The sequence below is a fragment of the Bufo gargarizans genome, chromosome 5 (genome assembly GCF_014858855.1).
Source record: "Bufo gargarizans isolate SCDJY-AF-19 chromosome 5, ASM1485885v1, whole genome shotgun sequence".
Taxonomy (NCBI): Eukaryota; Metazoa; Chordata; class Amphibia; order Anura; family Bufonidae; genus Bufo; species Bufo gargarizans.
In genome coordinates this window covers 364,132,813-364,147,045 of record NC_058084.1, presented here as the reverse complement: position 1 = coordinate 364,147,045, position 14,233 = coordinate 364,132,813, and the positions used below count along the sequence as shown (strand labels likewise).

At 44.2% G+C, this 14,233-nt stretch overlaps 1 protein-coding gene across 1 annotated transcript in view; it reads right to left on the bottom strand.

Moving 5' to 3' along the window:
* LOC122938028 (ubiquitin-conjugating enzyme E2 E1) overlaps positions 1-14,233 on the bottom strand; it is a 42,995-nt gene that overhangs the window by 5,888 nt on the left and 22,874 nt on the right. Inside the window, exon 3 of the mRNA XM_044293285.1 lies at positions 4,992-5,124. Coding sequence (XP_044149220.1) covers positions 4,992-5,124 — 133 coding nt within the window. The remainder of the gene's footprint in view (positions 1-4,991; positions 5,125-14,233) is intronic.

The following is a 14,233-nucleotide window of genomic DNA, read 5'->3' as shown; positions in this document are numbered from 1 at the left end:
ATTTGCTTTAGTCTTATGGTGACCTCTTGTGGTAATTCTTAAGCATTACAAGCATCGCCTTCAGCTTTTGTACATTAGCTGTTATCCAGAGCCAGCTATAGTCCTCATGAATAGGAGCTTATTTAGGGCTCGTTCACACAAACGTTTTTTGGGCGTTCCGTATACGGAACCATTCATTTCAATGGTTCCGGAAAAAAAAACTGAATGTACTCCATATGCATTCGGTTTCCGTATTTCCGTTCAAAGAGAACATGTCCTATTATTGCCCTCAAATCACGTTCGTGGCTCCATTTTAGTCAATGGGTCCGCAAAAAAAAATAAAAAGATGGAATGCATACAGAGTGTACTCTGTAATCATCTATTGAAAATGTTATGCCCAGCCCAATTTTTTCTATGTAATTACTGTATATGCCATACGGAAAGACAGAATGGAACCGGAAACACTACGAAAAAAAATAATAAAATGATCTGGGAAGAACAGCCCACAAAACACTGAAAAAGCTATACGGTCGTGTGAACGAGCCCTTACACTGACTTTCTCAGGGAGCATTGTCTGAATTAAAAGGGACAATACCATCAAATATCCCACTAGTAGGCTATATGTGAATATTACCTTTTTCAAAAAGCTGGTGGCTAGTTTTCGTCTTTTTAACTCAGCCCCTGTATTCTACTTTCTGCTCTGGCTATTTAACTTCTTCCTTTCTTTGGACTTTTAGCACGTAAGCTTGAATTTTGAGTGACTCAATTAGAGCAGGCATGCGCAACCTGTGGCCCTCCAGCTGGTGTACAACTCCCAAAATTCCCTGCTGTAGGCTGTTCAGGTATGCTGGGAGTTGTAGTTTTGCAACAGCTGTAGGGCCGCAGGTTGAGCATGCCTGAATTAGAGCATCACACACTGTGTGCTGCCCACATCTGTACGCCTGTTCCGTAGCCCTGCAAAAAAGACGTGTCCTATTCTTGGCCGTTTTGCAAACGGATGCAACATGGACATCTTCCTTATTTTTTGTGGACTGCAAAATATGTAGTCATGTGAATGCACCCTTACACTTATAAGGGCAATGTTCATCAAAAGAACGGTCATACTGTTATCCCAATTCTGCATCTACTATTATACTAACATCTCCCATTCATTGCAGTGAAATGACAATGGGCTAAAGGGAATGTGTCATCATAAAGTGACCCATTTAAATCACATTTTTATGTTAAACGGTTTTTGGCGTGTTTTCATTAAACTTTTTCTATGTTACCATCTATATTAAAAGTGTATATAATCCTGCAATTTTAAAGTATGTTAAAAGACTTCCTGTCTTTTGGGCCATAGACACAATGGACAGGAGGGGACCCATTACTTGCACTGAACGGGAAATCAGGACCTATAATTAGGCCTAGTGGCTGGTGTGAAAGTTGCTGGGTTATATACATTATTTTAAATAAAGATAGGGACATGGAACAAAAAAAAAAAAAAAACACACGCTGTTTTCCATGAGTGTTCTGCACCAAAAAAGCCTTCCATTCATTTCAATAGGAGGCAGAACTTGCTTTTTTCCATGCTGAAAAAGAAAGGAGCAGCAAACGCTCTGATTCTCCCATTGAAATGAATAGAAAGCAAAAAAAAAAAAAAAAAAGGGTCCATAAAAAACGCTTCCGTTACTATTAATACCACCATCTGCATCCGTTATGAACCAATCCGGTTGTATTATCTTTAAATAGCCAAGACTGATCCGTCATGACCACCACTGAAAGTCAATGGGGGACGGATCCGTTTTCTATTGTGTCTGAGAAAACAGAGCTGGCATGACCCACAATGCAAGTCAATGGGAACGGATCCGTTTTCTCATCCCATGACTGCGGTTTGCTCTCCAGTATGGGAACACAACCAAACTGAACAGAATGCATTTTGGTGCACTCCTTGTGTTCCATTTTGTCCCCATTGACAATGAATAGGGACAAAACTGAAGCGGATCTCAATACCGGAAAAGGTAAATGCTACTGTGAAAGTAGCCTTATAGAGTTTTATCTTTCTGTGCTGACTGCTAAAGGAGGACAATATTTTGCATTTGATTTTCAATGTTATAGTTCTGGCAAAATTAAAAAATGCACCTACTGCATCTCCAGAACGGAACTCCCGAAGCAAGCAGAGAACAGCTGCGCACGTGTAGCCACCCTTCATTCATTTCTATGGGAATTCAGAAAATAGCTGGAAACGCTCACTCAGCTATTTCTGGAATTCCCACAGAAATGAATGGAGGGCATGCCGCATGTGTTGTGCGGGTTCTGCACCTATCTGATATTAAAGGGAGTCTGTCACCTCCATATGGCCATCTACAGTGCTTACATGGCTCTGTAGCACACCTTTACAGGATTGTAACGGTACCTTTGTCTTTGGACTTGCACCAGCAGGAAAAACGAAGTTTAATTCATATGCAAATGAGCATTCGCAAGTGCCCAGGGGCGGCGATCAGTGTGTAAGTGCCCAGGCTGCTCTGCCTTCTTTTCACTTTACTCCTCCCCAGCCTCTTCCTTTGCCCGCCCTCCAAGTCTCCTGCCTCATCGATAGGTCCAGACTTGGAGGGCGGGCAAAGGAAGAGGCTGGGGAGGAGTAAAGTGAAAAGAAGGCAGAGCAGCCTGGGCACCTACACACTGAACGCCGCCCCTGGGCACTTGCGAGTGCTCATTTGCATATGAATTAAACTTCTTTTCTTTAGACTTGCACCAGCAGGAAAAACTAACAAAGGTACCGTTACAATCCTGTATAGGTGTGCTACAGAGCCATGTAAGCGCTGTGTATGGCCATATGGAGGTGACAGACTCCCTTTAAACGACATATACTGGTAATACTGGTAAAAACACCATGCAACAAACTTGTCATTTTTTTCACATCGCATCTTCTGTATACCAGTGGGGAAACCAACGTATATTTAGTACCCAGCTAATTAAACTGCAAAATGTTAATTTTTAACAAGAAAAAAACCCCCAAAAATATAAGGGCTCATGCACACGACCGTATGTCCTCCGAGACATACAGTCCGTGAGCGGCATACATAGTGTGCATCGGGCCGCCTACGGGACTACTGGCGTACACACCTATGATTATAGGAGTGCACGACAGTAGTTGTGTAGGCGGCCCGATGTGCACAGTATGATAGTAACCTATGATGCTGTGCACGCCCAATGTATGCCGCTCAGGGACATATGGCCCACTCACGGACCGTATGTCTCGAAGGGGCATACGTCGTGTGCATGAGCCCCAAATCTGTTTAAATGGAAATATGCTGCGTCAGAAATGTAAACTGGTTTATAGCTTGCAGCAAAAATCTAATAATTTTGTAAGCGTGCTGTGAAATGCTTCACCAGTCAGTATATTTATACAGGGAGATAGCTTGCCGTTGTGGGGAAGGACTCTGGATTTTCTACAGCACATGATTGTTTCATATTACAGCGTATTATGTGGATAATGAACCCGCACTTAGATGCAATTTACTACTATTCAGGTAATTTAACAAAAGACAACAATTCCACATATTCTCGCATGTATTACAGGCATACAGAATCAGCCATGTCACCCAATCATTATTCCAGAGCATGAATACTACATTAACCCCTTGTCGAAACATCCGTATACGCCTGTCTCATAAGAGAATTTCTCTCTACAGCATTCTGTCCTTATACAGACTGATCACACCGACAGCCCAATCCTACTGTCTTCTCGTGTGTTATCCCACCTCCCCCTCTGGTGGAATTTACATAAACTAGCTTTAGAATTTCAAGGGATTGTCCGGCTTCTAGACAATGATGACCTATCTTCAGTATAGGTCATCAATATCAGATCGGTGCGGGGTCCGACATCTGGCACCCTCAACGATCAACTGTTCTCAGCAGCCACCGGAGCTGGAAGCAGTGTAGTGCTGGGTTACTGCAGCTCAGCCCCCCATGAGGAGAGCCCAGCTGGAGTAGCCCGACAAGGCCACGGCACAGTAGATAGGGATTTCCGCTTCGGTCTCTGTCCACAGTGTCATTTTTATCCCACACTTTACACTGCAGCTTTGCATGTTCAGAACGGCTGCAGTGCTAAAGAACACCTGGAAGGCAGTATAAGGAGGGTCCATCTCCATTATGACAAATCCAGCAACTAAATCACAAGGAAGAAAACACAAAACACATACAGCTTCAACGTAAATTAATTTAAGTCCCATTAACTTCAAAACTCTACTTAAATGTCCAGGGAATGCAATTATGACCAATTTTATGACCCCAACTCTTGTAAAGGGGTTGTCCTGTGACAACATATGCCTTATCAGGATACGTGATAGGCATCTGATCGGTAGGGGTCTGACTGCTTGGGTGCTTGGCTAGATCTGGTAGCCTCAGTTGAATGGAGCAGTGGACACATGCTGCTTCATTCAAATGGGTGACTATGGCCCCCTGTTCTAGTCATCAGCAGGGACCCCATGGTCAGACCCTCGCCAATCACACACCTATCTTCTATCCTGTGGAGAGGGGATAAGTTCTGGTCACGGGACAACCCCTTTTAAAAGGGTGATGCAAAGATTTTACCTTATACCCTACCCACAGGATAGGGGCCAAGTGTCTGATCAGAGGGGGTCCGACACCAAGAACTCCCACTAATTGTGAGACCTGGGTACCTATGTCCACCAAATATGAATGGAGTGTTGGTTCTGCATACATCCTTGTTGCATTGATATCTATGGGCCTGCTGGAGATAGTATAGGCATCTCCATAAGGGCCACCAACATGCTGGGAAATCTCTGCTTTTAAAAACCATGGGGGACATTTATCAAAACTGGTGTAAAGTAGAACTGGCTTAGTTGTCCATAGCAACCAATCAGATTCCACTTTCCATTTTCTCAGGAACCCATAGACAGGTGGTTAGTCAAGCCAAATGACTAAGGAAATGAAATGGCCAGATTTCCCTCCTCACGCCTGGGATGCCAGTGTAGTATACAAGACACAATATACTATAATCCACATACCTTTGGAGGTTTAAAAGGGTATTCAGGAGTGAATGTGATGTCCAGGAAAAACACTCCTCCTTCATAGACTGAGCCGGGAGGACCCAGGATAGTCGATCTCCATTCGTAGATATTGTCTCCTTTTGGACCAGCACTACATGGAAAATAAGAACATATGAATATATTAAGATCCATACAAAGTAATACACGTCGGTGAAGATTCGATTTAATTTAACACCATTTAAAAGCTTCCATCTAGGTATAATCTACACCCTTGGATTTCTCGCTGCCCTGTTCCCTTCTAGGGCGGTACACAATTCTCCGGCTGTAGAATGTCTATTCCTCATAAGGACACTTTTGAGATTTAAAATGTGAACATACAAGTTTAACATTTTTAAATTGCTCAGTAAATGTATTGCCCCCAATTACAAAAACCTTACACTATAATCACAATGGAAGCTTTTCCCGGAATGTATTCCTTTCTTTTAGGGTATAAAATGGTCACGTTATACATGATAAAATTTTAAATATTTCTGTGCATTACTTTTTTCTGTTAAAAGGGTTTTCCGAGATTTTAATACTGATGATCTATCCTCTGGTGTCCGACTCCCACCGATCAGCTGTTTGAGAAGGCACTGGTGGTCCTGTGAGCTTTGCCACCTTGTCCGTAATCACCGCGCATAGTGCCGTGCACTGTATAGTGGCTGTGCTTGGTATGGCGCTCCGCCCCATTCACTACAATGGGGCTGAGCTCCTCCTACCTAGGCCATGTGAACGTGTCATCACCGGCCTAGGGAAAGCTGCGAGAAGGCCATGGTGCTACTGCGAGCGTCATCATCTTCTCCATCAGCTGATCGGCAGGGGTCCCGGGTGTCGGACTCTCACTAATTAGTATTAACAGCTCGGAAAACCCCTTTCAGATGTCCACCTTCCCATTCCAGGTGGCCACATTTGCATGCGAACATTGCGGCCTTTGCAGAACCCACACGTGGCTCTTCCCTCTGTACAGCTCTAGCTCTTAAGGACTATCACACGGCCACGATTCGTAATAAACCTGTAGCTATAAAATACACCTGGCCAAACAAGTATTTCTACATACACCTGGGCAGACCAGTTGTGTCACATCCCTCCACCGTCCTGCAGCTCCATTTTTACATATTAAAACATGGAATAACTTTGAGAGTTTTTTGTTGTAGAAAAGATGCACATGGGATTATAAAATCATAATTGTACCATAAAACATACTCACATCCATAATTAAAAACACGTGGACACACGTATTTGGGTGGAATAAATTAGGCCACGGCCAACTTTATTAAAAGATCATCTTAAACCAATTAAGGCCTTCTGCACACAAATGTGTGCGCCCAGTGGTCGTGCTGCGGGCCGCAATGCACGATCACCGTCCGTGGAGCAGCCGCAGCGGATCCATTCACTTAAATGGGTCCGTGATCCGGCCGTTCCGCAAAAAAAGATAGGACATGTTCTATCTTTTTGTGGAACAGAAGTACGGGACGAAACTCCACGGAAACACTCCGTAGTGCTTCCGTTGCGCATCTCCGGATTTGCTGACCCATTTAAGTGATTGGACACGGAATGGTGGCTGTGTATTGCGGGTCCGCAAATGCAGTCCATAATACGGCCACGGAGCGCACACGTTCGTGTGCTAGACGCCTAAAACTGTATCAATCATACCAATAACTTAAACAATAATTAGACCAGCCATAAGCTAGGCCTAAACGTCAGACTTAACTCGTCCGCTCACCTTTTCAGTGAGCGACTTTGCACCCTCCTAATAAAGTAGCCGTGACAATATCAAAACTTTCAACAGGGAAGGGCAGGCGGGGGCAGCACTTCCTTCAGATGCGGTTTGGATGACAGCAACTATATAGCCCTAACCTGGGGGGCGCTTGAAACAGTCCCACCAATGCCCTACCTGTTGCTGGGCATCTCTGCATTTTCTTGCCCAGCAACACCATACCATAGGTCACTTGCTGACCCAATGAGTAACCTCTGCCCCAGACCCCGGCAACCATCCATTTTTAACCGGCGTATACACATTTTTGGGCTGGAAATTTTCCTGCCTAAAAAACACAATGGAGGCTAATGGGATGATTATAATCCCATGAGGATCCCTCCATATATTTTCCAGGATCCTAACATTTTGTCACAGGTGCTGTTTGACCCTCGCCATTTTTCCAAAGAGTGGGCAAGCTATTGGCAGGAGGAGGCAGGGGGTGGGCAGGTGCTCCGTAGTCTTACTCCTTTCATAACGTGTGCCAAACTGCCGGACATCACACTAGAAGTCTCCAGCTCCTGGCTAATGTAGATTTCTGTTCTGGCACATGGACAGCAGAAGAAGGTGGGTGCCTCTTAAAAAACTGGTCCGATCTTCTGCCAGCGGGGTTTTTACTAAGACTGGAGTGAGATATACCAGTTTTAGCAAATGACTCCCATAGTCACCCACAATCTAATTACCGCACATAAATAGATCAATACAAAAGGATATATGGAAACACGAGGAGACGGCATACGATTATGGATTCTCTCATTTCAGCAAGGCGTTTTTTTTTTTTTTTTGCATAAAAATAAAAAAAGTTATTCACAAACCTGAAAGTCAAAGCAAGCAGCAAAGTCATAACTCAGGAGTACAATGGACCAAGATCAAACTGAACTATTTCTACAAATACCACAAAAGAAGCCAAGAGCTCATATCAAAGAGCTACATATGGAGTAGGAGCAAAGAACATATTCATTACATATATAGGGGCACATTCACCAAGACTGCCATTTTAGAAGCTGGTCTTAACCCCTGTGGCTGGCAGTAGATCCGCCAAAGTTAGGGCTCATTCAGACGGCTGTATGTTTTGTTCCGCACCCGTTCTGCATTTTAGCGGAACGGCTGTGGACCCATTTATTTCAATGGGGCCACAGAAGATAGGTTGTTCTGTTCCGCTGCCCCACAAAAAATATAGAGCATGTCCTATTCTTGTCTGCAATTCGGGACAAGAATAGGTAATTTCTGAGAGTGGCGGCCATGTGCACACAGGCCGGTATCAATGTTTTGCGGATCCGCAATTTGCTGACTTCAAAACACATATGGCCATCTGAATGAGCCCTTATGAAGAGGTGCCGGCCTCTACATAACTTTGGCGCATCCACCACCAGTCTAAATGTAAGACTGCTTCCTTGAATTTAGATCATTTTCTACACCTAAAACAGATGTAGAAAGTCATAAAGGAGCCTGTCCCCTTCTCCGCCAGAACCCCTTTTTTAGACCTGGAGTGAGCAGGGAAGTGTCATAGATTGCGGTTACAAATAACCTTTTTGCTGCAATCTGCAACAGATATACTCCAGAAAACTGGCATCAATCATTTAGCAAATGACCCACATAGTCCATAGGTGTGAGCAGCTGGCAGTACATTTCTTCCTACAACTCCACATTCCCTGGACCAGTTTCTCTACTACAGAAATGCATCACTGCAATATAGAGGCAATAAAAAATAAATATATAGTGAGTTTTTTTTCCTGCGCATTACATTTCCCTCCCTGGTAGAGCCCCCTGCTTCTCCACTGTGGTCCACTTTCTCCTGCATCCACTGGTGGACCCACATGCTCAGCAGATTCCTTGCTCCCTTCCTCTTTTCAGTACCGGTGTTCACAGTGACATGGCCCAGACACTTCGAAATTCACAGAAATATATAACGCTCTCTCTAGACAGTGGAGTTGCTGGGACTGTGCGTCAGGGAAGGAGTTGACTGCAATGCAATTCTGAATAATGCCTGCAATCACTTTCCATGTTGGTGCACACAGCAGAAGCCGTTCTCATGGTCCAAACTGGATCCGCAAAACACAGATCCTGGCAATGTGCATCCGCATTTTGCGGATCGCTACGTTTTGCCCTCTGTTCGAATTAGCCATTGTCCAGAAAATGGTCAAGAATAGGACATGTTCTATTTTGTTTTTGTGGAGCTGTGGAACGCATCTTGTGCTCCACTGAAATGAATGGGTCTACATCCGATCGGCACAAAAATGCCGATCGGATGTGGACCAAAACCAGTCGGGTGCATGAGCCCATAGCCAGTGTTTTACCATTTTACTGGTGACTTGCATTATTCATTCCCATATGCATAAACCTAAAATAGACAAGCCTTATGTAGGCAACATTCCCCTATGCTACGGCCCCCTTGATGAGTCAGGTGCAGTGGATTTTTCTAAACTGGATGTGATGAACTGCACTAAATGTTAGTGCCATTTATGACCAGGTCTAGGCGCAATTACATTAGTAAATGTGGGTCAGAGTGATAAGTCTGCACAAGATACAAAGGGGCAGGTTCGTCATGTGGGGAATTTTTAAGTTAGTTTTGGTGGAGTCTGCATTGATTTAATTTGTGTCAAATTCAAATACTACAAGGGGAGGCGACTCCAGTTCTTACACAAGAGAGACTTTATTTTTAAGTCACATTTCTTAAATCTGATAAAATCCTAGACACCCACCTAATCATGCCCATTGCCCACTTTCATAAAGTAGCACATTATTGTGCAAAAAAAAAAAAAAAGAAGAGAAGAAAAGTGTGCTTCAAAATCTTTATTTTTTTTTAAAACATCAGAAGACTGAAAGGGGATTCATCAAGTACCCAAAGGTTAGACATGGTGTGTACAGTAGTGGTATTCTTGGAGCACAACAAAACCCCACAGACCCCATAGTAAGTTAATTGGGGTCCACTGGTATGCATCGTCTCCCTGATCTGGCAGAGCATAATGGGGGAAATGTATCAAGACTGGCGCTTTCTGCCCATGCGCCTAACCAGAAATCTACAACCGCTCAGAGCGGCCATAGATTTCGGTCTTCATTTACACCAGAAAACTAAACAAACAGTCATAAATGAAGATAAATTAGTCGCTCTGTCTGCCCCCGCCCCTTCCTTCACACCTTCTTTTAGAAAACTGACGAGGACCGCAAAAAAGAGAAGATGCAACCATTTTTTTTTTAAAAGTTAGGCTACTTTCACACTTGCGTTCAGAGCGGATCCGCTCCTATAATGCAGACGATGGGATCCGTTCAGAACGGATCCGTCTGCATTATAGTTTAGAAAAAATTCTAAGTGTGAAAGTTGCTCAGATGGATCCGTCCAGACTTTACATTGAAAGTCAATGGGGGACGGATCCGTTTGAAAATTGAGACATATAGTGTCAACTTCAAACGGATCCGTCCCCATTGACTTACATTGTAAGTCTAGACGAATACGTTTGCCTCCGCACGGCCAGGCGGACACCCGAACGCTGCAAGCAGCGTTCGGGTGTCCGCCTGCTGAGCGGAGTGGAGGACAGACGGTGCCAGACTGATGCATTCTGAGCGGATCTGCATCCACTCAGAATGCATTAGGGCAGTACGGATCCGTTCGGGGCCGCTTGTGAGAGCCTTCAAACGGAACTCACAAGCGGAGCCCCGAACGCAAGTGTGAAAGTAGTCTTAGACCTGCGAACTTTTAAAGCCACTTTTCAGGGGCATAAAGGAAATGATAAATCTCCCCTTACGGCTTCAAGTATAAAGAGAAGTCCTGACTCCTATTTGAATAGAACCTACAGGCTCCCATACACAAGAATGAGATTGGCCAAACCGAGCAATTTCAGCAGGACCAACTGACTAATCTGTACAGGGGCAACACGACGAGTGTCCCGATGCGTTCAGTGAAAAATGTGCTATTTCGCAAGCAAAGTCAAAGTTTTGTCTGTGATCACGTTCAGTTTTTATCGCGCGAGTGCAATGCGTTTTGCACACTCGTTATAAAAAAAAACCTGAATGTATACAAACACCGTTTTCTCGGACACAATAGAAAACGGATTCCGTCCCCCATTGTCTTTCAATGGAGTTTATGACTGATCCATCATGGCTATGTTAAAGATAATACAACCGGATCCATTCATAACAGATGAAGATAGTTGTATTAGTACTTTCACACCGTTTTTCTTTTCCGGCATAGAGTTCCATCACAGGGGCTCTATACCGGAAAAGAACTGATCAGGCATGTCCCCATGCATTCTGAATGGAGAATAATCCGTTCAGGATGCATCAGGATGTCTCCAGTTCAGTCATTTTGACTGATCAGGCAAAAGATAAAACTGTAGCATGCTACGGTTTTATCTCCGGCGAAAAAAACTGAAGACTTGCCTTAATGCCGGATCCGGCCTTTTTCCCCATAGGAATGTATTAGTGAATGTATTCCGTATCCGGATGCGTCTCACAAATGCTATCAGTCACATTCGGCGGGCAGTACCGACGACTGAACTGCCCGCCGGATCACACTGCCGCATGTGTGAAAATAGCCTTCTCTGAATGGAAGCGTTTTTTTGGCTGATCCCTGCCGGAGCCAGTATAGGCGCTACATTGATTTTCATGCCTGATCAGGTTTGTTCATTTTTGCAAACCAGACACCGCTTACAGCCGTTGTGTCCGGCCCAAAAAAAGAAACCCTAATGCATCGTGAACAGTTTTGTCCCCTTTGACAATGAATAGGGACAAAAGTGATCAGTTTAATTCGGGTTTTGAGATGGCAGGTGTGAATGCAGCCTTAATCCAGGTCTATGGCGCCTTTACCTAGATATTATTACCAGAAAGACTACGATGGATGTTCTCTAACCATAAGCAAATAGACCTCTCAAAAAGCTAATATTTAGAGAAAATGGGCAAACACCAGGCAGCATCTTGATGTAGTCTACTTCACGTCAGGTAAAGCACCACTTCTGATCCTGCCGCTATTGTGAAAATCCATACAAAGCGTTTACGCAGCAGTACAAGCACAGTGGGAGTCACAAGTGTCCTCTACCTACTGGAAATCCAAAATTACTTCAATCACAAAATCCACAACAAAACTGACCTATTCTGGGAACTGAAGGGTGAAATTATTACCTAGGAGCAAGTGCACGCTGTGGATAAGCGGCACTCTGCGCAGCCCACAGGCCATCAATATCTACCGCCATAATCGCACGCAAATGTGATAACATTAGGCACGTTGATTAAGAACTCTTAAAATGACCCCCTTCCCAAATAACAGAAATGGCTTGGTAATTATTCTTAGAACTGTGCTGAGGCGAGAGAACACGGTGACTGCTCTTTGTAGTGTCCCCTTAGGTTTCATTACAAATCACATTTCAAGGATATACATGGCTGTTAATTTGCTGTTGATCTTCACACAATTGCCTTTTGTGCCTTCAGTCTGGCACTCGAGGTGGCAATAACAATGACAGTAAATCCAGTAATGACACTACAGCAGGAGTCCCTGGAGCACAGACCAGTAACACGTGGCAGTCACACACCGTGCCTGAATACTAGGGATCGACCGAGATTGATTATTTAGAGCAGATACTGATAACTTATACCGATATTCTGTGCATTTTTTTTTTTATAATATATATATATATATATATATATATATATATATATATATATATATATATATATATTTTTTTTTTTCTGTTATGGAGTTCATCACATGGGAGATTTTTTTTAAAATATTTTAATAGTTTGGACTTTTCGGACGTGGCGATATGTGATAGGTTTATTTATTGTTTTTTTTAAATATTTTATATGTAAAATTGGGAAAGGGGGTGATTTATACTTAAAAAAAAAACAAAAAAAAAAAAAAAACACACCAAAATATTATTTAACCACAATTTCCCCCCTTAGGGTCTAGAACCTGGGATCTTTTGATCCCTTGTCCTATTCACCCTGATAGAGCTCTACTAGGCTAAATAGGATCTAACACTGTCCCTGCATAGTACACAAAGCAGTAGGGAGATTACCATGGCAGCCAGGGCTTCAGTAGCGTCCTGGCTGCCATGGTAACCGACCGGAGCCCCGGGATCACACTGCTGGGGCTCCGATCAGAAGCTGCCACCAATGAGGAGGAGGGGACCCTGTGGCCACTGCCACCAATGACTTTAATACTGGGAGTGGGGTGGGAGCACTGCGCCACTAATAATAATTAACGTTTAATACAAGAGGCGGGTGTGTCAGCGCAGAATCACACATCCGGCACCCTGCCTCTGACAGGGAGCTGCGATCAGCAGCAGCAGTTAACCCCTCAGGTGCGGCACCTGAGGGGTTAACTGCCGCTGATCGCAGCTTCCTGTTATATAGACTGGGCACCGCCTCCTGTATTTGTATTAAACGTCAATTATCATTGGTGGTGCAGTGCGCCCGTCCCTCCTCCTCCCGTCTCGGTTGATCCCTACTGGATACATTCAAATTCAGGAATTTGACACCTAACCTCCGGGAACAAGCTCAGCTGTATGCCGCCTACATGGCTGAGCAGGCAAAATCTACAGCAATCTTATTAGATTTTGGTTTCGGTCAGTATACAAGACAATATACGGGAAACAGCAATACTATAGATTAGTCTACATTTACATATGCGGCACAACCACCGGTAGTCTAATCCGGCAGTTTGTACTGGAGGTGTGGCTGCCTCCCCAGCCGTGCACTCCTGACCAGCTCGTCTGCCCCATAGGCTGATTTTAACTAGTGTGAGTATATAGCTTGGCCTGCTCCCCCTCACTCACTGAAGCCATCTGGCACCAGGAGAGAGATAGTGTGTCACTGCAGTCCTTGGTGGCCATTTGGCGCCGGGAGTGGTGTGGAGTGGGCCCGGCATGCATGTTGGTACCTGCTTTCCTAGGATATAATGGAGGCCATTTTGGCACCCAAAAAAATCACAGAAATTAAAGCAGGTCCAGCATGCATGTGGAACCTACACTTGCTGAATTATATGATAGCTGTCATGGCACATAACAGATAGACGGGTTCCTAACACTAAATTCTAACTAGAGATCGCCTTGACGTGCGGCAGACGGGCTCAAATAATTTTGTACAAAATGAATTGCCAAGCATCTCTAACTTATTAGTATAGCATTTGCAACTGTGACACAATTTTGTACTTTATTTGGTTTGCAGTGAGCTGTTGCATTGTATGTCTAGTTTAACAGTCTTGTTCTCAGCCATAGTAACGTGCTCCTGCGCTTTGGGATGTGTAGACTGACCCCCTTTTTCCTTTTCTAATCCGGCAGAGGAACGGAACCCTGGAGTTCACTATACCCGTCAGTTATGTCAGAAATTGGCCAGATGCCCATCGGATCCCATTATAGTCAAAGGGGACCTGGTGTTGCGCGGCAGTATACGGATACTGTAAACTCTGGTAGTCTGTTCCAGACCAGAGGGGAAGCAATCAATGGCAAATGGCAGAAGGGGACAAAGATAATGCTAG